Here is a 24,246-nt window from a genome sequence, read left to right on the forward strand (position 1 = left end):
TGACGTATTCAGTCTTTCTCAGGAGACACTCCATATTGATATGAACTGGAGTCTGCTGATACCACCTGTTCTGGAAACGGAGGGAAGGGCAAGCAGGGAAGGGAATAGCAGAAATTGGGCTTTATTGCTATTTATTATGCAAATGCTCTCTGTTTCGCTATTCTTGAAATGTCCCTAATCATCCACACCAGACTTGAAGCCTTTAGGATAATGATGCACAGACCCTTGGCTTGTAAGAGCATTTTAGATGTTAATGAGCCCTCTGCTGCCATGATCCTGAACTGCAGCTACTGAGAGAATGAACAAACCTCTAATGAAATGAAAGGCAGAAGCAAACCCCAAGTTTCTGAGGGTGTTTGGACCCCATGAAGGGCCATCACTGACACAGCTGTGAAGGAAACAACCAGTGCAGGTCCCTGTCCCTGCAGGCTGGTGAAGGAAAGACTTGGAGACACTGGTTCCAGGTGGTGAGGGCCATGTGGAGGTGGCTCTGACGCCATGTCAGCCCTTGATGCTTGTTCATCACCAGAATGGCTGAACCATGGGACCTGGTAGATTTTTCTCCAATGTTTATCAAGGGTTTTCCTGTGGTCAGTGTGGGTGTTTTGTGTTTTGGGGTGGGTTTTATGTCACGTGCTGTTGCTTTAACTGGTTGTGTTTGTATGATCATTTGTGCAGAAAGGGCAGTCACAGGACAGCACCCAATATGTCAAAACTGATGCTGAGTGAAACGCCGTAAAGCCCTGATGAGTTCCCCCTGTGTCTGTGTCTCTCCTGGAAGGAGTCTGTCCCGAGAAGGGGATCCAGCTCCTGCCACTCTCTGCAGAGGCACATGAGCAGTGTCCATCACCTGGGGACACAAAGGGTGACGTTTGCCAGACCAGCCTTCATCTCACCACCAAGAGCAGGGACAGCCCCCTGGACCACCTGGGCACAAGGACAGCCTCGGGGCCAGCAGCACCCCGAAGTCCTTCCTCCAAGGAGTGCTGGGTGCATGGGCAGTGGGTGGGGTGGGACACTGGGGGCCGATGTCACCTCCGTGTCACAATGCGACCACGGGGCAATGCTGATGTCACAATGCCCCGGGGCAGTATAAAAGGGAGCAGCGTCCCGTGTCTGCTGCCAGAGCTGGCCTGGAGGCAGCCTGAAGACATCGGAGAGGAAGTCCTTGAGGAGCCGGTGGAATCCCTTGACAGGGGCTGAAGGAGGAAGAGCTGGACGAGGCAGCTGGAGTTTCTCCGCTGCAAGGCCATCTCCCAGCAGGGCAACCTTCCAGGTTCATCTGATGGATGATCATCCTTTTCAGCTGGATAGCAGTAGCCAAATGAAGGGAATGCCTTCTTGAGGAGCACTGCAGAGCTCACCGTCCTGATGGAGTGGGGAGCTAGGGTCAGCAGCTGTAGGAAGTGGAATGCAGAGTGGTTTGAAGGGGCCCGGTGCTCTCCCGGCCACCAGAAGGTACATGCGTCCTTTGCACAAGGTGATGGAGCGAATGGCTAATCTGGGCAAGGTTACAAGTGTTTGTCAGCAATTTCCTCAGCATGTACTGCTAGTGAAAGGAGGGAGAAGGAGAAGAAGGAGAGAGAAGAGGGAGAGGGAAGAGGAGAAGAAAGGAGGAGAGGAGAGGAGAGGAGAGGAGAGGAGAGGAGAGGAGAGGAGAGGAGAGGAGAGGAGAGGAGAGGAGAGGAGAGGAGAGGAGAGGAGAGGAGAGGAGAGGAGAGGAGAGGAGAGGAGAGGAGAGGAGAGGAGAGGAGAGGAGAGGAGAGGAGAGAAGAGGAGAGAAGAGAAGAGAAGAGAAGAGAAGAGAAGAGAAGAGAAGTGAAGAGAAGAGAAGAGAAGAGAAGAGAAGAGAAGAGAAGAGAAGAGAAGAGAGGAGAAGAGAAGAGAGGAGAAGAGAGGAGAAGAGAAGAGAAGAGAAGAGAAGAGAAGAGAAGAGAAGAGAAGAGAAGAGAAGAGAAGAGAAGAGAAGAGAAGAGAAGAGAAGAGAAGAGAAGAGAAGAGAAGAGAAGAGAAGAGAAGAGAAGAGAAGAGAAGAGAGAAGACATCATCATCCTATCATTATATCCTTCTATTATTCTGTGGTCTTCTGGGAGGCATGACCAGCCTGTGGGCCGAGGAGCCAGGTCTTGCTCAAATGCTCAGGGAACAGCCGATCGCCAGTGTTGGGGTCAGGAAGGAATTTTCCCCCGGGGCAGACTGGCCCTGGTCCCCGGGGTTTTTTTGCCTTCCTCTGCAGCATTGAGCATGACCACCTGTCAGAGCTCCTCTGGGCCCTTTTGGCTCGGTTCATGCCCACTGCTCTTGCCCTCCAAGGCACCACTCGTGCCCTGGCTTTCTCGGGTTCTTTCTCCCAGGGCAAGTTTGCAGCAGGAGCCAGCTCTCCTCCTTCTCCTTCTTCTATTAACATTTGTAATTTTAATAAAACAAATATAAAAAAAAAAAAATCTGTTTCCCGTTGTATCCTTTGTGTATGTGTCCCTGAAACTGTTTTTGGATCTAAAACCTGTCTGGCATTTCAGTCGAACAGTCACATCTTTATTGGACTCCTTGTGAGCGTACAGAATAGAGCAGCACAGCACAGCACAGCATGGTTGTGCTCAGTAGCTGTGCCTGGAGCACGATGAGCTCTGAGCCAGGCCTGAGGACTCCATCCAGGAGAGCCGCTCTCTGCAGGGCAGGGCCCAGGCCCGTCCAGGAGATGGGGCAGAGACAGGCACACACACCTACAACATGGCTCAGGCAGGCACCAGAGGTCCCAGGCTGAGCTGAGACACGGCCCCTGGGCCCCTGCAGGAGATGGTCCCCAGGGAGGCCGGTCCCAGCCACTGAGGCCTTTGAGCACCCCAAGACCCTGTAGACACGGATGGCTGGCAGCTTTGGAGACTGAGTCTTGGCCCAGATGGACCTTCTCTCTGATCAGGACTTTTGTTCTCAGATTCTTTTCTTTAGGTATGTTTTTTCCAAAGCAAAGATCTCAGGCATTACTAAACAGGAGAACACGGAGAAAAAGAAATCCATGTCACACAGCACACACTATCCCATGTGTGTATGAGTTTTGGTGCAAATGTCCAAAATGGAAGCAGCTTCCTTACTCTTCCAGTACTCCAAAGAGTATCTCTTAAAGGCTTTCCATAAGTTCTGAACCTCTTCCCACCAATCAAGGTAGGCAAATAACTCCGAGAAAGGTGCAAGTCACACAGGAGGTGTGGAAGGTTTACCCTGCGGCTGAAGTGCATTTTGCATCCCCTGTACAGATGGCCAACTGTGGATCTTGGTTTGGGTAGAAAAGGAAACATGACTGCAGTAGCAGCAATGGACTCTTTTTGCTCATTTGGGAAGAGTCATCATTTGCCTGGTTGTGCTTTGGGAATGGATTCAAAGCGAGTCTTATTTCCATGGCGGTCTGTTGGCACTGTCCAGCGCAGCCTATGGCTCTGGTCACACTGGGGATTTTCTCCACGCTGCAGTGGTTGAAACCATCCTGTTATCCCCTCAGAAAAGGCTTTGTGAGCCTGGTCCTCCTCGCTGTGGGGCCTCATGGACATCAGCTCTGGTGCAGAGAGGGGACAGCTACCAGGGCTCTTCTCTTGGTTGCAGGGCTGGTTTCTGCCATGGCTGCAGTTGTTGCCATCATGATTTCTCTGCTGCAAAGGGCCCTGCAGCGGACAATGAGGGCAGCATTTTTAGCACAAATGAAAAAAGGGGGAATTGTGGGAAACTGCAGCGGATCTGTGGAATCCTTGACAGAAAATGTGAGAGTAGAGATCAGCCTTGAGATATTAAGATTTACCCTTGAGAAGGATGGGAGTAAAGGAGTATCCGGAGAGAGGAGAGATGTACCCGTGAGAGAGAAGGGGATAGAAGAATAACATGGACGATAGAAAAATTAACTAATGGGATGTTAGTGCTGTAACTTGTAACCAATGGTGAAAAGACACATGAACTGGTAGAATTGTATAAAAATGCACTTGTAGCAATAAATGGCATCTATTACTTTCATCTTGAAAGAACTTGGTCCACGTCGTTTGTCCGTCTCAACCGCGACACAAAACCCCCTGGAGAGCGTGTGTGTCACAAACCCCATTGGACAGTGTGTGTGTCACAAACCCCCCTGGACAGCGTGTGTGTCACAAACCCCATTGGACAGTGTGTGTGTCACAAACCCCATTGGACAGCGTGTGTGTCACAAACCCCCCTGGACAGTCTGTGTGTCACAAACCCCCCTGGACAGTGTGTGTGTCACAAACCCCATTGGACAGTATGTGTGTCACAAACCCCCCTGGACAGTGTGTGTGTCACAAACCCCATTGGACAGTATGTGTGTCACAAACCCCATTGGACATGTGTGTGTGTCACAAACCCCATTGGACAGCGTGTGTGTCACAAACCCCATTGGACAGTGTGTGTGTCACAAACCCCATTGGACAGCGTGTGTGTCACAAACCCCATTGGACAGTCTGTGTGTCACAAACCCCATTGGACAGCGTGTGTGTCACAAACCCCCCTGGACAGTCTGTGTGTCACAAACCCCATTGGACAGTGTGTGTGTCACAAACCCCATTGGACAGCGTGTGTGTCACAAACCCCATTGGACAGTGTGTGTGTCACAAACCCCATTGGACAGTGTGTGTGTCACAACCCCCCTGGACAGTGTGTGTGTCACAAACCCCATTGGACAGTGTGTGTGTCACAAACCCCATTGGACATGTGTGTGTCACAAACCCCATTGGACAGTGTGTGTGTCACAAACCCCCCTGGACAGCGTGTGTGTCACAAACCCCATTGGACAGTGTGTGTGTCACAAACCCCCCTGGACAGCGTGTGTGTCACAAACCCCATTGGACAGGGTGTGTGTCACAAACCCCATTGGACAGCGTGTGTGTCACAAACCCCATTGGACAGTGTGTGTGTCACAAACCCCCCTGGACAGCGTGTGTGTCACAAACCCCATTGGACAGGGTGTGTGTCACAAACCCCATTGGACAGCGTGTGTGTCACAAACCCCATTGGACAGCGTGTGTGTCACAAACCCCCCTGGACAGCGTGTGTGTCACAAACCCCATTGGACAGTGTGTGTGTCACAAACCCCCCCTGGACAGTGTGTGTGTCACAACCCCCCCTGGACAGCGTGTGTGTCACAAACCCCATTGGACAGTGTGTGTGTCACAAACCCCATTGGACAGCGTGTGTGTCACAAACCCCATTGGACAGTGTGTGTGTTCCAAACCCCATTGGACAGCGTGTGTGTCACAAACCCCATTGGACAGCGTGTGTGTCACAAACCCCATTGGACAGCGTGTGTGTCACAAACCCCATTGGACAGCGTGTGTGTCACAAACCCCATTGGACAGCGTGTGTGTCACAAACCCCCCTGGACAGCGTGTGTGTCACAAACCCCATTGGACAGTGTGTGTGTCACAAACCCCATTGGACAGCGTGTGTGTCACAAACCACATTGGACAGTGTGTGTGTCACAAACCCCATTGGACAGTGTGTGTGTCACAAACCCCATTGGACAGCGTGTGTGTCACAAACCCCCCTGGACAGTCTGTGTGTCACAAACCCCCCTGGACAGTGTGTGTGTCACAAACCCCATTGGACAGCGTGTGTGTCACAAACCCCATTGGACAGTGTGTGTGTCACAAACCCCATTGGACAGTGTGTGTGTCACAAACCCCATTGGACAGCGTGTGTGTCACAAACCCCCCTGGACAGTCTGTGTGTCACAAGCCCCCCTGGACAGTGTGTGTGTCACAAACCCCATTGGACAGTCTGTGTGTCACAAACCCCATTGGACAGTGTGTGTGTCACAAACCCCCCCGGACAGTCTGTGTGTCACAAACCCCATTGGACAGTGTGTGTGTCACAAACCCCATTGGACAGCGTGTGTGTCACAAACCCCCCTGGACAGTCTGTGTGTCACAAACCCCATTGGACAGTGTGTGTGTCACAAACCCCATTGGACAGTGTGTGTGTCACAAACCCCCCTGGACAGCGTGTGTGTCACAAACCCCATTGGACAGGGTGTGTGTCACAAACCCCATTGGACAGCGTGTGTGTCACAAACCCCATTGGACAGTGTGTGTGTCACAATCCCCATGGGACAGCGTGTGTGTCACAAACCCCATTGGACAGTGTGTGTGTCACAAACCCCATTGGACAGCGTGTGTGTCACAAACCACATTGGACAGTGTGTGTGTCACAAACCCCATTGGACAGTGTGTGTGTCACAAACCCCCCCTGGACAGTGTGTGTGTCACAACCCCCCCTGGACAGTGTGTGTGTCACAAACCCCATTGGACAGCGTGTGTGTCACAAACCCCATTGGACAGCGTGTGTGTCACAAACCCCCCTGGACAGCGTGTGTGTCACAAACCCCATTGGACAGCGTGTGTGTCACAAACCCCATTGGACAGCGTGTGTGTCACAAACCCCCCTGGACAGCGTGTGTGTCTCAAATCCCATTGGACAGCGTGTGTGTCACAAACCCCATTGGACAGTGTGTGTGTCACAAACCCCCCTGGACAGTGTGTGTGTCACAAACCCCATTGGACAGCGTGTGTGTCACAAACCCCATTGGACAGTGTGTGTGTCACAAACCCCATTGGACAGCGTGTGTGTCACAAACCCCATTGGACAGTGTGTGTGTCACAAACCCCATTGGACAGCGTGTGTGTCACAAACCCCCCTGGACAGTCTGTGTGTCACAAGCCCCCCTGGACAGTGTGTGTGTCACAAACCCCATTGGACAGTGTGTGTGTCACAAACCCCATTGGACAGTCTGTGTGTCACAAACCCCATTGGACAGTGTGTGTGTCACAAACCCCCCCGGACAGTCTGTGTGTCACAAACCCCATTGGACAGTGTGTGTGTCACAAACCCCATTGGACAGCGTGTGTGTCACAAACCCCCCTGGACAGTCTGTGTGTCACAAACCCCATTGGACAGTGTGTGTGTCACAAACCCCATTGGACAGTGTGTGTGTCACAAACCCCCCTGGACAGCGTGTGTGTCACAAACCCCATTGGACAGGGTGTGTGTCACAAACCCCATTGGACAGCGTGTGTGTCACAAACCCCATTGGACAGTGTGTGTGTCACAATCCCCATGGGACAGCGTGTGTGTCACAAACCCCATTGGACAGTGTGTGTGTCACAAACCCCATTGGACAGCGTGTGTGTCACAAACCACATTGGACAGTGTGTGTGTCACAAACCCCATTGGACAGCGTGTGTGTCACAAACCCCCCCTGGACAGTGTGTGTGTCACAACCCCCCCTGGACAGTGTGTGTGTCACAAACCCCATTGGACAGCGTGTGTGTCACAAACCCCATTGGACAGTGTGTGTGTCACAAACCCCCATTGGACAGTGTGTGTGTCACAAACCCCATTGGACAGTGTGTGTGTCACAAACCCCCCTGGACAGCGTGTGTGTCACAAACCCCATTGGACAGTGTGTGTGTCACAAACCCCATTGGACAAGGTGTGTGTCACAAACCCCCCCTGGGCAGCGTGTGTGTCACAAACCCCATTGGACAGCGTGTGTGTCACAAACCCCATTGGACAGCGTGTGTGTCACAAACCCCCCTGGACAGTGTGTGTGTCACAAACCCCATTGGACAGCGTGTGTGTCACAAACCCCATTGGACAGTGTGTGTGTCACAACCCCCCCTGGACAGTGTGTGTGTCACAAACCCCATTGGACAGTGTGTGTGTCACAAACCCCCCCTGGGCAGCGTGTGTGTCACAAACCCCATTGGACAGCGTGTGTGTCACAAACCCCATTGGACAGCGTGTGTGTCACAAACCCCCCTGGACAGCGTGTGTGTCACAAACCCCATTGGACAGTGTGTGTGTCACAAACCCCATTGGACAGCGTGTGTGTCACAAACCCCATTGGACAGCGTGTGTGTCACAAACCCCATTGTACAGTGTGTGTGTCACAAACCCCCCCGGGACAGCGTGTGTGTCACAAACCCCATTGGACAGCGTGTGTGTCACAAACCCCATTGGACAGTCTGTGTGTCACAAACCCCATTGGACAGCGTGTGTGTCACAAACCCCCCTGGACAGTCTGTGTGTCACAAACCCCATTGGACAGTGTGTGTGTCACAAACCCCATTGGACAGTGTGTGTGTCACAAACCCCATTGGACAGTGTGTGTGTCACAAACCCCCCCTGGACAGTGTGTGTGTCACAACCCCCCCTGGACAGCGTGTGTGTCACAAACCCCATTGGACAGCGTGTGTGTCACAAACCCCATTGGACAGCGTGTGTGTCACAAACCCCCCTGGACAGCGTGTGTGTCACAAACCCCATTGGACAGTGTGTGTGTCACAAACCCCATTGGACAGCGTGTGTGTCACAAACCACATTGGACAGTGTGTGTGTCACAAACCCCATTGGACAGTGTGTGTGTCACAAACCCCATTGGACAGTGTGTGTGTCACAAACCCCATTGGACAGCGTTTGTGTCACAAACCCCATTGGACAGTGTGTGTGTCACAAACCCCCCTGGACAGTCTGTGTGTCACAAACCCCCCTGGACAGTGTGTGTGTCACAAACCCCATTGGACAGCGTGTGTGTCACAAACCCCCCCGGACAGCGTGTGTGTCACAAACCCCATTGGACAGTGTGTGTGTCACAAACCCCCCCGGACAGTCCGTGTGTCACAAACCCCATTGGACAGTGTGTGTGTCACAAACCCCATTGGACAGCGTGTGTGTCACAAACCCCATTGGACAGTGTGTGTGTCACAATCCCCATTGGACAGCGTGTGTGTCACAAACCCCATTGGACAGCGTGTGTGTCACAAACCCCATTGGACAGTCTGTGTGTCACAAACCCCATTGGACAGTGTGTGTGTCACAAACCCCCCCGGACAGTCTGTGTGTCACAAACCCCATTGGACAGTGTGTGTGTCACAAACCCCATTGGACAGCGTGTGTGTCACAAACCCCCCTGGACAGTCTGTGTGTCACAAACCCCATTGGACAGCGTGTGTGTCACAAACCCCCCTGGACAGTCTGTGTGTCACAAACCCCATTGGACAGCGTGTGTGTCACAAACCCCATTGGACAGTGTGTGTGTCACAAACCCCATTGGACAGTGTGTGTGTCACAAACCCCCCTGGACAGCGTGTGTGTCACAAACCCCATTGGACAGGGTGTGTGTCACAAACCCCATTGGACAGCGTGTGTGTCACAAACCCCCCTGGACAGCGTGTGTGTCACAAACCCCATTGGACAGTGTGTGTGTCACAAACCCCATTGGACAGCGTGTGTGTCACAAACCCCATTGGACAGTGTGTGTGTCACAATCCCCATGGGACAGCGTGTGTGTCACAAACCCCATTGGACAGTGTGTGTGTCACAAACCCCATTGGACAGTGTGTGTGTCACAAACCCCATTGGACAGCGTGTGTGTCACAAACCCCATTGGACAGTGTGTGTGTCACAAACCCCCCTGGACAGCGTGTGTGTCACAAACCCCATTGGACAGTGTGTGTGTCACAAACCCCATTGGACAGTGTGTGTGTCACAAACCCCCCCTGGACAGTGTGTGTGTCACAACCCCCCCTGGACAGTGTGTGTGTCACAAACCCCATTGGACAGCGTGTGTGTCACAAACCCCATTGGACAGTGTGTGTGTCACAAACCCCCATTGGACAGTGTGTGTGTCACAAACCCCATTGGACAGTGTGTGTGTCACAAACCCCCCTGGACAGCGTGTGTGTCACAAACCCCATTGGACAAGGTGTGTGTCACAAACCCCCCCTGGGCAGCGTGTGTGTCACAAACCCCATTGGACAGCGTGTGTGTCACAAACCCCATTGGACAGCGTGTGTGTCACAAACCCCCCTGGACAGCGTGTGTGTCACAAACCCCATTGGACAGTGTGTGTGTCACAAACCCCATTGGACAGCGTGTGTGTCACAAACCCCATTGGACAGTGTGTGTGTCACAAACCCCATTGGACAGCGTGTGTGTCACAAACCCCCTGGCGCAGGGTGTTTGTTGGCGCAGGGGGTTCTGTGCAGACTTTTCCTGCTGTGTGCAACTTGACTGCGAGCCAACCACTTTATTCTATAAACACGACAGTCTGGGTGAGCCACTGTGAGCTCTCCCTGCTAAATCAGTGAGCTGTGTGGCAATGCTTTTACTGCTCACAGCTCAGCGGATGAGCCCAATTTCAGTCTAATATTAACCATTTAACTTAAGTAGATGAGCGCTAAATATAATGAATTCTTTAGAGATATAAGGCTGTAGGATTTTTAATATACTCTTTGCTTCATGCTTCCCATGCCAGGTAGACACTCCCAAACTTGCCCTTCCCCAGCGGCCACCCAGTCTCAAAGTCATCCAGCGTGAAGGTCCGTCTGCAGGGCGGGGGCAGAGACACACGATGGCGGGGACACCCCATCATAGGGGGGACACCCCATCATAGGGGGACACCCCATCATAGGGGGACACCCCATCATAGGGGACACCCCATCATAGGGGGACACCCAGCACCTGCGCCCACACATAGTCAACACCAACCCCGGTGTCACCCACCAATGCCCAGGGGTCACAGGACCACCGCACTGTCACCCATGGGGTCTCAGGGATGGCCCCCACTGTCATACTGGGGGTAACTGGGCCCCCCAGTGCCACTCAAGGTGTTGTTGGACCCCACACGATCACCTCAGGGTCCTCAGGACACCCCACAGTGCCGCCCACCATCACCCAGGGGGTCTCTGGGACCCCCCCACTTATGATACTTGGGTTCCCAGGACGGACCACAGGACCTCAGGACCTCCCCACTGTCACCCCACGGATCCCAGGAGCCATGCTCATTACCCCAGGGTCCCCTCAGTGCCACCCACCATCACCCCAGGGGGCCCCAGGGCTCCCTTCCCACCAACACCCACGGAGTCTCTGGGACCCCACACTGTGGTCCCCGGAAGATCCCCAGGAGCCCCCCGCTGTCACCAGGGGGTAACTGGCATCCCCCAGTGCCACCCAGTGGGTCCCTGGCACCCCCTCCCCCATCCCCCCAGGGTCTCCAGTGTCCCACATCCCCCCAGGGGTCCCTGTTACCCCCAGGCCCCCCAGTTCCGCCCCCACCGTCACTCACTGGGCGGGGGAGAGGCCTGCAGGGCAATGGGCTGCAGGGGCGCAGCTCCTGGTGGGGCAGGCTCAGCTGCGGGAACCCCCACACACACCCTGGGGGCCCCCGAGGACCCTCCCGTGGGACACAGGCGTCCAGGGACCCCCAAGTAACACCCGCGCCCCCACCAAGGGGCCCCTGCTCCCCGGACCCGCTGTCCCCGAGCCCCGCCGCCGCCTTCAAACCCGCCCCTCGGCGGGCACGCGCCGCCCGCCCATTGGTCCCCGCTGACGACGGCCCCGCCCCCACCCGCCTGCCGCCCGCCCCGCCGCGCTTACGCCGCTTCTCATTGGCCAGCCACGCCGCCCGCCTGGCGGGCGGGGCGGGAGCTCAGCGCTGATTGGCTGCCGGGCGCAGTGAGGGGTTCGAGTGCGTTGTTGTGCGGGGGCGTTGGCGAGGAGACACAACGGTTTCAGGTGCGGGCGGGCCGGACGAGGGTCGCCCTGCCGAGCAGAGAGCGGCTGTGCGGGCAGGGAGTGCGGGAAGGGGAGCGGCGGGGCTGGCGCCTCCGGTTTGTCAGAGGGAAGCTGAGGCAGCGCGGGCAGCGTGTGAGTTCAGACAGGCTGCGGGTAAATGAGCCACAGCGCTGGTGACACGATGAGTCTCTTGCAGAGCTCACGGGTGGACCTGGCGTTCAGTAACAATTCTCTTCAAGCATTTCATTTCTTTTGGGGCTGTTACTGCTTTAAGTGAACACCTGATTCCAGTGGGTTTGTGACACACACACCGTCCAATGGGGTTTGGACACACACGCTCTCCAGTGGGGTTTGTGACACACACACTGTCCAATGGGGTTTGTGACACACACACATGTCTAATGGTGTTTGTGACACACACGCTGTCCAATGGGGTTTGTGACACACACTGTCCAATGGGGTTTGTGACACACACATGTCTAATGGGGTTTGTGACACACACACCGTCCAATGGGGTTTGTGACACTCACACTGTTCAGGGGGTTTGTGACATACGAACTGTCCAACGTGGTTTCTGACACACACACGCAGTCGAGGGGGGTTTGTGACACACACGATGTCCAGAGGGTTTTTTGACACACACGCTGTCCAATGGGGTTTGTGACACACACGCAGTCCAGGGGGGTTTGTGACACACACATGTGCAATGCGGTTGTGACACACACACTGTCCAATGGGGTTTGTGCCACACTCAGTGTCTAGGGGGTTTGTTAACACACACGCTGTCCAATGGAGTTTGTGACACACACCCTGTCCAGTACGGTTTCTGACACTCACAGTGTCCAGGGGGTTTGTGACATACAAACTGTCCAACGGGGTCTGTGACAAACACAGTGTCCAATGGGGTCTGTGACACACACACACTGTCAAATGGGGCTTCTGATACACACGCTGTCTATAGGGGTTCGTGACACACACGCTGTCCAATGGGGTTTGAGACACACACGCTGTCCAGAGGGGTTTGTGACACACACACTGTCCCATGGGGTTTGTGACACACACGCTGTCCAATGGAGTATGTGATAAGCACACACAGTCCAGGGGGGTTTGTGACACACACAATATCCCATAACTTTTTGACACACACGCTGTCCAATGGGGTTTGTGACATTAAAAGATTCCTTAAAAGTAAACAAAATTTGAAGATAAAAACTAATATCCACAGAAGCTCATCATCACAGAGACTATCACAGAGGCTACGCAGCAGATCATCGCACAGGGGAAGCAAGAAACCAATAATTTGTTTAAACTGACACTTAATGTATCACCATTTTAGAGCAGAACCCTGTTCGCACCACGCTGTAACCTGCTGTTTCTAAGTACTGGATTGCACAATTTTTACCTCTTAGTAAGTTAAATCAAAAAATATCTCCAATTTGCTTTCCTGCTCCCCCAGGAGCTGCTTGTCCCTCAACCCTCCGACATCCAGATCAGCAGCACCCACACAACCGGCAAAACTGAGAGAGCAGAAACTTGCACCAAAAATCATCAGGGAACTGTGTTTGCTGTGCTTGCCAGAACAATGCCAAGGGATATACCCACCACTATATACTGGTAAAAAGCTCCAGCTTCTTGTTTCACATATCACTCTTTTATAAATAGGGAACTCAAAGCAAACTTCTCTCCAGATACTGGAAAGAATAATTACAATTTACCGATTAGTTTTGATCCTAATATTAAAGCAGAACTTATGATTTGGAGTTGATTTAATACTCAATGAAAGCATTTCATCCTGGCAAACAGAAGCATTATCTGTATTGGGGGTTTTGTTGGCAGAGGTTACTGAATTTTGTTATATATACTGTTGTCAGGGTAACATTAGCTGAGAGTAATTGTGAGAGTTTGTTTATTCGTGACTGTGAGGCAGTAACCAGAATTTGGGATAGGCGTTGTGTGTGCAATACATTCGTCATGGTGGTTTGGTGCAGGGATCATGCATCTCATGGGAATATTTCCCCGTTTCTGCTCTGGTTTCCAGTGTATTACACCAAAACACCCACCTGATGACATCCTTTCAGGAGCAAAGGCAGCAATTTGCAGAATTCCGCTTCTTTGGGGAAGTGAGAAATTGCTGAGCTGACACCAAGTCCTGCAGTGTCCCTGTCACCTGCAGAGTCACCGCATCCTCGCCACGGTAGCGGGCATTGTGACAAAGGGTCAGTGTCAGCTGGGTGTGGCAGCCGAGCGCCCCCTAGGGGAGGGGGAGCCTGTCAGCCCCGGGCCTGTCACTGCCTGCTGTCCCTGCTGTCACCAGCCAGGCCTCTGGAAACTGGTCAAACCATGGCCAGACTTGGGGCCAAAGTGGAACAAAGTCTCCAAGAGACAAGTCGGGACGAAAGGTATGGGACAGAGGGAGAAAGCGAAGGGAGCAGGAGAAAGGGAAGGAACACTGTATGGACAACCTGGCTCCTCACCCCCACCCCCAGTCTGCCGGTTCCCTCATTGGCCACCACAGATTGCATCACTTTTCCTACATCAGTTTAATAAACAGCAAAACACTTTCCTCAGCTGTGTGTGTAAGCTGGATCTGGTGAGGTCCAGCATCCACAAGGGACACCCACACAAGAACTGGTTTAGACAGAGAGATAGGGGAGGATCGAAATAAACACAACGAACGTGTTGACTGCCATGTTAATTAGAGCTCTGAAGAATGGGGCAAGTTTGTAACTCCCTGAAGCTCAAAGCAGAAACCACACAGTTGAGAGGCCACTGAATGACCAAAGAGCAAGTGGAGGAGAAACCTGAGAGCACTGGGAAGGGCAAACGTCCAGACAGTGCTGGAAAGTTGTCCTTGGACAGGGACATTTAATCAGGAGAGGTGGGAACTCCTGAATGACGAGGGAGATGAAATCATAGAGTGTTGGTAATAGAAGTACAGGGGAAGACCAGTGTTTCTTCTCCAATCCTTAGTACACTTCCAGACAGACATCAGTCATCAGCTGTCTCACCATAAACAGCCAGGGCCATTTTAGGGCCCCAGTGTACCTGAGGTGCTGGCCTGGGATTGGCATCTATCACACAGGACCTGGGGAGACCAGAGCACCTTGCAGTGCAGGTGGAGCCTGGGCAGGGGTTCCCAGGGCATCTACACTGGCACCAGGCGTTTGTGTCCCTGGAGATGAAGACATTTGTGTGCTAAAGCCAGCCCCAGTTCTGGAAAACTCTTTCATTAACTGACTTCTGATGGCCCTACAAGCATTAAGCCAAGATCATGTTCTGTCTTGCACAGCGCCCCATGCCCTCTGAACCTTCCCTGCCCAGGACTCCTCACACGTTGCCCAGAGCGAGTCACACTGAGGGGTTGGCTGGTTCACGGGCTGAGATGTTGGTTTAGATGGTCACCTACAGCACAGGTGGATCCTGCCCCATCATCGCCTGCTCTGCTCCAGTCTGAAACAGAGCCCAACATCACAATGGGATCATGAGAGAACTGAGGTTGAAGGGACCTCAGGAGTCTGCAGTCCAACCTGTCACCAACTGGTCACACCAAGGTGTTCAAGCCTTGATTCAATCAGAGCTTTAGCAGGACTAGAGAAGTGATCATCCCTTTGTACTGGGCACTGGTGAGGCTGCACCTTGAATCCTGGGGTCAGTTTTAGGCCCCTCATGGCAAGGAAGACTTTGAGGTGCCTGAGAGAGTTCAGAGGAGGGTGACAAGGCTGGTGAAGGGTCTGGAGCACCAGTCTGACGAGGAGCGGTTGAGGGAGCTGGGGCTGTTCAGCCTTGAGAACAGGAGGCTGAGGGGAGACCTTATTACTCTCTACAGCTGCCTGAAAGGAGGTTTTATCATGGAGGGTGTTGGTCTCTTGTCCCAAGTAGCAAGTGATAGGACAAGAGCAAATGGCCTCAAGTTGCACATGGGGAGGTTTAGAGTGGATATGAGGACTAAATTCTTCAGGGAAAGGGTTTTGAAGCAATGGAACAGACTGCCCAGCGAGGTTGTGGAGTCACCATCGCTGAAGATGTTTAAAAGACATACAGAAGAGGTTCTTAGGGACATGGTTTAGTGCCAGATTTAGGTTATGGTTGGACTCGATGGTCTTAAGGGTCTCTTCCAGCCACAATTATTCTATGATTCCATTATAAGTCATTTTTGCTGTTTTCTTTCTCAGAGGACCATGCAGCCTCCCTGAGAGCCAGGACTTTTCTGAGGTGTTGGAGAGACGTCTCACGGTCACACCAGCCAGTTCCACCAGCACCTGTCTGTCCCTTCCCAGACCAAACCTTTTCTCCATATCCCAACCTTCCAGGCGAGTTTCTGGGACACAGCAAATGCTGTGCTGCTCTTCTGGGCTTGTTCAGAAGAGAACAGCAGGCCAACATGTTGATGGGCTCTCTGTGCACCTCAAAGCTTTCCTGACAATTTTTCTCAATGTCTTCCTTGTACCCAACCTTTCTGGTCCTTGAACTGTACATTAGGAGATTGAGCAGGGATGTGGGGAAGGTGTAGAAAAAAGGCTTTGTCAAACTGTCTTGGGAGGGCTGTTCTGGGCATCCCACAGTCAAGGGTGAGGGTGCTGGAGAAACCAGTGGTACAGGTGAGGTGAGAGGTCCAGGAGGAGAAGGCCTTGTGCCTGTCTACACTGGGGTAGAGCAGTGATGCATTCATGGGATGCCCATGTAAACAGGAAGGGGACAAATGGCTCCAGGGGACAAAATGCCTTCCAGCCAGTGCTGTACCCATCACAGATACACCATCCGGGCCATGAGCTGCAGCTTCTCCAGGAGATGCTGTGGGACACGGTGTCACAGGCTTTACTGCAGTCTAAGGACACAACACCCACAGCCCGTGTGGCGGATTCACTCCCCACGACAGACTTTCCCTCATCTGCTCAGCCGGTCACCTTGTCACAGAAGAGATCAGGGTGGTCAAGCAGGACCTGCCTTTCATCCAGCCATGCTGATTGGGCCCGATTGCTCGTCTCGTGTGTGTGACCTCACAGTCCTTTCCCAGCCCTGTTCCTGCTGTTGGCCAATCCCCTGCAGAGGCAGAAGTGACCTCACAGTCCCCTCCACAGCCATTGGTTCCTACTGGACTGTGAGTTCCTGAGACACAAGTGACCACACGACATCGTACCCACCATCACCCTCCTTGTGGTCCAGTGTGTGAGCAGATCAAACTAAGCTGCTTTCATCAAATTTATCCAATAGATTTCCTATCAAGGGTTTGAGTGGAGAAACGTTCCTCAGAGGAGCTGCTGTATTTACTCTGGGGCATTTTATATCTCCAAGGCAAAGATTCATGGAATCCTACAATAACGCAGGTTGGAAGAGACCCCTGAACACCATCTCTGTTCCACTGACATTTATGGCACCCCAAGGAACAGCTGACGGCATTTGTGCTCACTTGGGTTCATCTCACCACATGCACACAGTGGACATGCACATGATGTGTATGTTTACATCTCATCTGTACAATGAAAACATGGACTTTTGACCTCGTGTTTCATAGAATCATAGAATGTCCTGAGTTGGAAGGACGCACAAGGATCATGGAGTCCAACTGCTGTCCCTGCACAGGACACCCCACAGGTCACCCCGTGTGTCTGAGGACGTTGTTCAATCTCTTCTTGAACACTGTCAGGTTGGGGCTGTGACACCTCCCTGGGGAGCCTGTTCAGTGTCCAGCACCTCTGGGTGAAGAACCTCTTCCTCATGTCCCACTGACCCTCCCCTGACACATTTTTCTTCCATTCCCTTGGGTATTGTCATTGGTCACCACAGAGAAGAGATCAGTACCTTCCCCTCCTTCTCCCCTTGTGAGGAAGCTGTAGCCACCATGAGGTCTCCTTTGAGTCTTTTCTTCAGCTCTGATGCTCAGAAAGCCCTTGGTTTGCTTTCTGAAGCAGAAAGGAGAAGCCCTGAGCTCCAGGCAATGGGAAGGATGATCCTGTCCCTCACACACGGCTCAGGGCTCTTCCTGGGACCGTGGGATGTGGGTGTGCAAGGCCCAGGGAAGGACAACACTGGGACAACAACCTCCAGCTTCCCCGTGGGGCTGCAAGGAGGCACCGAGGCCCCAGTGCCATGAGGACAACATGTCTTCTCCTGGGCCTCAGTGGCAGAGACAACTGCCCTGGCCAAGGGGACACAGACCTGGGTTCTGTGGGTCCCTTCCAGCCTTACAGCGCCCTTTGCCATCTCCACCTCAGGCTGTTCCACACGGTGCTACCCCTGCCCCTCTTTCCCTGCAGGCTGCAGACACCCATCTCGCTTCCCCACCTGCTCTCACCCAGCATTTCTGCACCTTCACTGCTGTGTCTGCACCCTCACTGGCTGCTCTTTGGAACACAAACCATGGGCTGATCCAGCTCCCTCTGGGTCACCTCCTGCACCACAGCACTGCCCTTCCAGTGACATTTCTTACTCCTGATATCCGGTCTCTATCTTCCAAGTTGCACTTTGTGACTATTTTTTATCTCTCTTGTTTTTTTTCTGCTACTGAGGAAAACTCAACCATCTCTAAAATTGTTCTTCATGCAGGGAACGCAACCCGTTAGGCTTCTTGTGTTTTTTTACCTGACCAGAGAGAGGTAACACCACCACGATCTTCTAAATCCCAGGACTGCCACTGGCCTTTCAGCTTCTCTGACACACACGACCATGTCCCTGCTGCTGTCCCATCATGTTCTCAGGTGGGATGGACATGACAACCCATCTCCAAGGGCTCTTCCTGGGTAGGGCCTGTGGGCTCTTGGGCAGAGGTTCTTTCCCAGCCATGTCCCTGCTGCTGGGCTGTCACCTCCAGAGACAGAACTGACCTCACTGTCCCCTTCACAGCCACAGGATTCTGACTGGATTATGAGCGTCTGAGACACAACTGACCTCATAATACCACACCCATCCATCCCCCTCCTTAGCACCCAGGACCTCACCAGACTGAAGCATGTTCTATACATTCCTACACCTGCCCCTCTTCCCACAGGCTGTAGACACCCATCTCGCTTCCTCACCTTGTTCAAATTTGTCAAATATATTTTCTACTAACACTGTGAGTGAAAAGCACTCCTCACTGGAACTCCTGTACTTCCGTTAACACCTTCCATATCTCTTCTTCTGCCTTACCTTTTTTTTTTTTTTTTTCCTATTCTTCCACCTATTCTCTTTCCAGAAACCTCTCCAAGGGAAAGTTCTGTCAAACCACAGAATAACTCAGGTTTGCAGAGAGCCCTTGTCTCACTCTTCTTGTCTCACTCCTGCTCAGGGTGAACCAGGTGAGGTTGCTCAAGGCCTCCACCCAGGTTTGCATCATCCTCAAGGCCCTTAAAGTGCTGTCTCTTATATCTTGGAAAGGGAGAATAAAGACTTTCAACAGTGTTGTCCAAGTGTTGGTCACTGAGAGATGACACCAGTATCTGGCTGCACGGAGGACTTTGTACTACTGATGACATTTGTGCTGGATGGTTCAGCCAACTTCCCACCCAGCATCCACTTCGTGAGCCCCATCAGCACCACTCTGGCCAGAAGGAGACCATGGCTGAGCCTTGCAAACACCCTGTACACAACATGCCTTTCCTTCCCCTGTCCATTTGGGTTCAGCAATCCCTTCCTTGTCCTTCACATTCCTGGAAATGGCTGCAGGAGGCTTGTCCCATCCCCTTCCCAAGGAGCGAGGTAGGGTGGCCAGACTGTTATTCTCCCCATTCCTGTTTGTGCTCTTCTTGAAGATGGGACTGAGTTCTGCACTTTTTAAGGACTCCAGAACCTCTCTGGTTTCTAGGGCACTTTTGAGAGCACAATGCGGAATCAAGGGCAAGGGTGATGTAGCAGACAAGAGCACTTGCAATGATCCTGTCCAAAGCAGCTGAGATGAATCTCACTGATCCAGGGGGGTTTGTTCCTGAAGTCACACACAGAAATGTCAGGGTTCTGTGAGGTGTCCACATCAGAGCTGGTCTCAGGACTCCTTATGCACCCAGGGATGCTCAGAGACAGAGTCTGTCCCTTTTACACACAGAGGCAGGAGTCACAGTGTCCCTCTGGCCTCCTGTTGCCACTCCAAAGAGACAGGAGACACCTCAACCCTGTGGTGTGTCACCTGCTCTGCACTCATCCGAGATGTCCAACGCCATGAGGAATGGACACGGAGACCTCAGATCAAGGATGCATATCCCAGTGCTGCATTCAGGTCGCATCCCAATGTGATGTGACCTCAAGCCACTCTCTGTGCCACAGACCTTCATGGAGCCCCAAGGAATAGTTGATGGTGTTTATGCTCGCTCACATTCATGTCACCTCACGTACATGATGTGTGTGCTCGCATCTCATCTGTACAAAGCAAACAGGGACTGCTGAACTATTCATTGAGTGTCCATCCATGGAGGGAAGAACAACCTCTGTGGGTGAGAAGCCAGTGCTGTGAATGGTGGTTGTGAAGGGCCAGTTGATGATGATTGACCTGAGGCTCCTTCCATGGGGTGTCCAGTGCACAGGGGCACAGCCCAGCCCCTGCTCTGCTGGTCCTGCAGGTCTCTGGCAGGAGCCTGGCTGTGAGAGGACACTGCTGGGTGCCAGCCCTGCACACACACAATATTCAACTGTAAACTATTGGTTGCATCTGCGGCCACTTTTGTGGGAATGTTCTTGAGATAAACTTTGTAAGAAGACATAAACCTCTGGACCTGCCCTGAGGAGATCACGTTTCTATCTGGAAAGGCTGTTGTGAGGCCAGCTCTGTCACAGCAGTGCCCATTGCCTGTCCCTGCCTGCGCCCACAGCACTGACACACAGCAGGACGGTGACCAAGCTGCCAGAGCACTCAGGCCTTGCACCAACACCAGGGATGAGAAGGAGAGTGTGGGAGTGGAACCAGAACAGCTCTGGAAGAACAAGCGCTGCTGCTCCCTGGCAGGGCTGCCAGGATGGACTCTTTTCTTCTCCTTCCATCACAGAAACTGTCCCTGCAGATCCAAAAGGCCTTGCAGGAAGGATATAGTGTAGGACAGAGTGATATAGTGTCACTACAGAACCCTTTATTTTGTTTAAATACACACAGATCATGGCTCCTCATTTACACAACCAGTGGTTATAAAATAAAAGCAGACAGTGATTTAGAAAGGGGATGACAACATTATCGCATCAAAACCAATGTCAATAACAACAGAAAATAGAGATGAGAGGCTGGACGTGTAACTAGTTACATTAAACCTGCTAAGTAGAAGCAGATAGGCAATTCATTGCTTCAGAAAACACTAAGATATGAGTTTCCAGAGGGCATCCTTGAGCTCCTGGTTCCTCATGCTGTAGATGAGGGGGTTCACTGCTGGAGGCACCACTGAGTATAGAACAGACACCACCAGGTCCAGGGATGGGGAGGAGAAGGAGGGGGGCTTCAGGTAGGCAAACAAGGCAGTGCTGAGGAACAGGGAGACCACGGCCAGGTGAGGGAGGCAGGTGGAAAAGGCTTTGTGCCGTCCCTGCTCAGAGGGGATCCTCAGCACGGCCCTCAAGATCTGCACATAGGACACCACAATGAACACAAAACACGTAAAACCTAAACAGGAACTGACCACAAGGAGCCCAAGTTCCCTGAGGTGGGAGTGTGAGCAGGAGAGCTTGAGGATCTGGGGGATTTCACAGAAGAACTGGCCCAGGGCATTGCCCTTGCACAGGGGCAGTGAAAATGTATTGGCCGTGTGCAGCAGAGCAGTGAGAAACCCAGTGGCCCAGGCAGCTGCTGCCATGTGGACACAAGCTCTGCTGCCCAGGAGGGTCCCGTAGTGCAGGGGTTTGCAGATGGCAGCGTAGCGGTCGTAGGACATGATGGTGAGGAGACAATACTCTGCTGTGATCAAGAAGAGAAACAAAAAGAGCTGTGCCGCACATCCCAAGTATGAGATGGCCCTGGAATCCCAGAGGGAATTGGCCATGGATTTGGGGACAACGGTGGAGATGCAGCCCAGGTCGAGGAGGGCGAGGTTGAGCAGGAAGAAGTACATGGGGGTGTGGAGGTGCTGGTCCCAGGCTATGGTGGTGATGATGAGGCCGTTGCCCAGGAGGGCAGCCAGGTAGATGCCCAGGAAGAGCCAGAAGTGCAAGAGCTGCAGCTCCCGTGTGTCTGTGAACGGCAGGAGGAGGAACTGGGTGATGGAGCTGCTGTTGGACATTTGCTTTTCCTGAGCACGGGGCGCTGTCATGAGGAAAAAAAAGACAGTGAGAAGCCAGGGAAGAGTTCTGCAACAAAAATGATACCAAGTCCCATAGACCCTCCCCTGTCACACACAGACACCCTTTTCTTTTCCTAGGAGAACTTTCTCCAGCACTGTGGCTGGAGCCCTGCTTGGTGCTGGAAAATGTGCAACCAAGAGCAGGGCCTCTGCCCATGGGCTCACGTTAAGTCAGCCCAGCTCTGCAGTAGTGGGGCCACAGGAACGGTGGGGACTGTCCTGGTTCTGCTAACACAGAAGGGCTGTCAGCACTTGCTTTCCCATTCATAAGGAACAGAGATGGTGAAGGTAGTTTGGGCTTTCCAGGTTTTTTTACACCTCCCTCCATATTCATTGCGGAGTGTTCTTGGGTGTCAGAAACCCTCAGCATTTCTGCTGCACTCAGGGAGAACAGAGCGAGTCCTGTGAGACCAGAGGGTGCCTGTGGGTCAGTGCAGAGTGAGGGCAGCTGCTCTGTCCCTCTGTCTTGCTCCAGCTGCCCTGGGCTGGCACCTTTCTGAGATGGGGGCTGATCACACTCCTATGTTACCCTGAATAGCCACCAGGCACTGCTGAGAGCAGAGGGACCCACCTCAGACCATGACAGGTCTCACCCTTTCCTAAGGTCTCAGCACCCAACGTTTACCCCAGTGCACACTCAGCTCATTCCCCAGCCCCACAGACTGCATTGCCCACAGCCCACAGGTCAGAGCAAAGCTGGGACACGTGTGCCCATGGACACACCTGCAGGAAAGGACCCACAAGCTCAGGCTGTGACTCTGCAGCTGAAACTGCCATCCCCAGAGAGCCTGACAGCAAGAACAAGATCCCAACAGCAGTGACCCAGAGCAGGGCAGCAAGAAGGAGAATGCGGTGAGGGTGGGTGTGAGAGAGGCCAGGGCAGAGGCAGCCGGGCACTCAGACAGCGTCACCCTTCCCCAGCTGTGCAGCACCTCCCAGACACCAACACTGCCGGGCAGCTGCTCTCAGCCCCTGTGCTCTGCAGAGGAACTGGAGCTCTGGCTGCACAGGAGCTGCTTCATGCCTTGGAGCCCCCGGCCCTGAGGGCAGAGGCTTTGCTGGGTGGGACAGGAGCCCAGGGGGCTGCTCACAGGAGGGATCTGCACTGCAGGGATCACAGGGACTTTTCTCTGTTCTCCCTCCCATAACCATTCCGGGTTTGGTTTCCTCTCATTTCTGATCATTTCCCTGCTGCCTGGAGATTCTCCCCTGGGAGGTGTTTCCCTGTCCATGTCTCTTCCCTGTCAGTGCTCACAGACCATCCCACCCTCTGTGCCCTCCCCCTGGCCCTACAGATCCTGCCTGTTCACAGGGCACTGCCTGGGGGCATCTTCCTGTTTGCAGGCTGGAAAACAGGACAGGTCAGATTAAGTGTAAGGTGTCCAGCAAAGGTGATGCTGGTTCTGCATAGGCAGAGGAGAGGCAAGGCATGTCAGGATTCTCTTGAAGACCTACTGCAGTTCATGTGTCTCAAGTATTTGTTTAAAATTAAGAACTGCCTTAATCACCACCCATTCCCCAGAGTAGGAGACTGAAAACACAGACTCAGGGAGGTTCCTTATCTTTGTAGTACTTTTTGTCTTCTCCTTGAAACCTCCTCTTGTCAATATTCTGGAATGAGCTGGAGCTGTGAGCAGCCCCGACCCACGGAGAACCCAGCAGCAGAAGGACCCTGCCCTGCCGGGGGTCGCTCGTCCCCCCACAGCTTCTCCCCTCAGTGTTGCTGGGATCTCCCGGGCAGGCTGAGCGCTGACCCTGGCAGGCGGCAGAGTCCCTGCCCGGCACAGCCCTGGGGTGCAGGGACCCTGCTCTGCAGGACAGCCCTGGGCACCCCTGCCTGCACATTTACATTTACACCCCACAGCCACCCTGGGGACAACGCAGCATTCACGTCTTGTCACTCTGACAGTGCAGAAGGCAATCCCTGCTCTGCAGCACATCCTCTCCTCTGATCAGAGAACCTCTGAGAGCTGTACTTACGTCTCTCGCAGGCTCTGCAATGTGACAGCTTTCTGAGACCCTACCATGATTTGCAGGTTCAATGCCCTGCAGCCACAGGCTTCATATCTGAAAGGATTTCATTTCCAGCGATCTCTCAGCATCCTCCCAGCCCAGACTGCGTTTCCCTCTCTGTGCCTGGTCCTGTGCCCTCGGTGCTGCAGGCAGAGCCCTCAGCCCTGCTGCGTGTGCAGAGGAGCTGCTCCTGGGCAGAGCTGTCTCTCTGCAGCGCTGCCGCTGCCATGAGCTCCCTGTGTCCCAGGAGCCCAGCCCAGCTCAGCAGCACAGGAGCAGCCCAGGATGTCCCTTTCTCTGTCCCCTCTGGTCTCCTCCAGGTGTCCCTCAGGCTCCAGGGGCACATCCTTTGAAACAACCTATAGTAATCAGTAATGTTAGTTGTGTCTGCTCTGCAGAGATACTTCTTGCCAGCATTGTATTCTTGCTAGTAAAAAAT

At 53.2% G+C, this 24,246-nt stretch overlaps 1 protein-coding gene across 1 annotated transcript in view; it reads right to left on the minus strand.

Annotated features, from left to right (window-relative positions):
• Positions 1-21,353, minus strand: part of LOC135577882 (olfactory receptor 14J1-like) — a gene marked incomplete at its 5' end in the record, with an annotated part of 43,411 nt that extends 22,058 nt beyond the window's left edge. The window contains one exon of the mRNA XM_065047995.1: positions 20,892-21,353. Coding sequence (XP_064904067.1) covers positions 20,892-21,353 — 462 coding nt within the window. The remainder of the gene's footprint in view (positions 1-20,891) is intronic.
• Positions 21,354-24,246: the final 2,893 nt, after the last annotated feature.

The sequence above is a fragment of the Columba livia genome, unplaced genomic scaffold (assembly GCF_036013475.1).
Source record: "Columba livia isolate bColLiv1 breed racing homer unplaced genomic scaffold, bColLiv1.pat.W.v2 Scaffold_156, whole genome shotgun sequence".
NCBI classification, from domain to species: Eukaryota; Metazoa; Chordata; class Aves; order Columbiformes; family Columbidae; genus Columba; species Columba livia.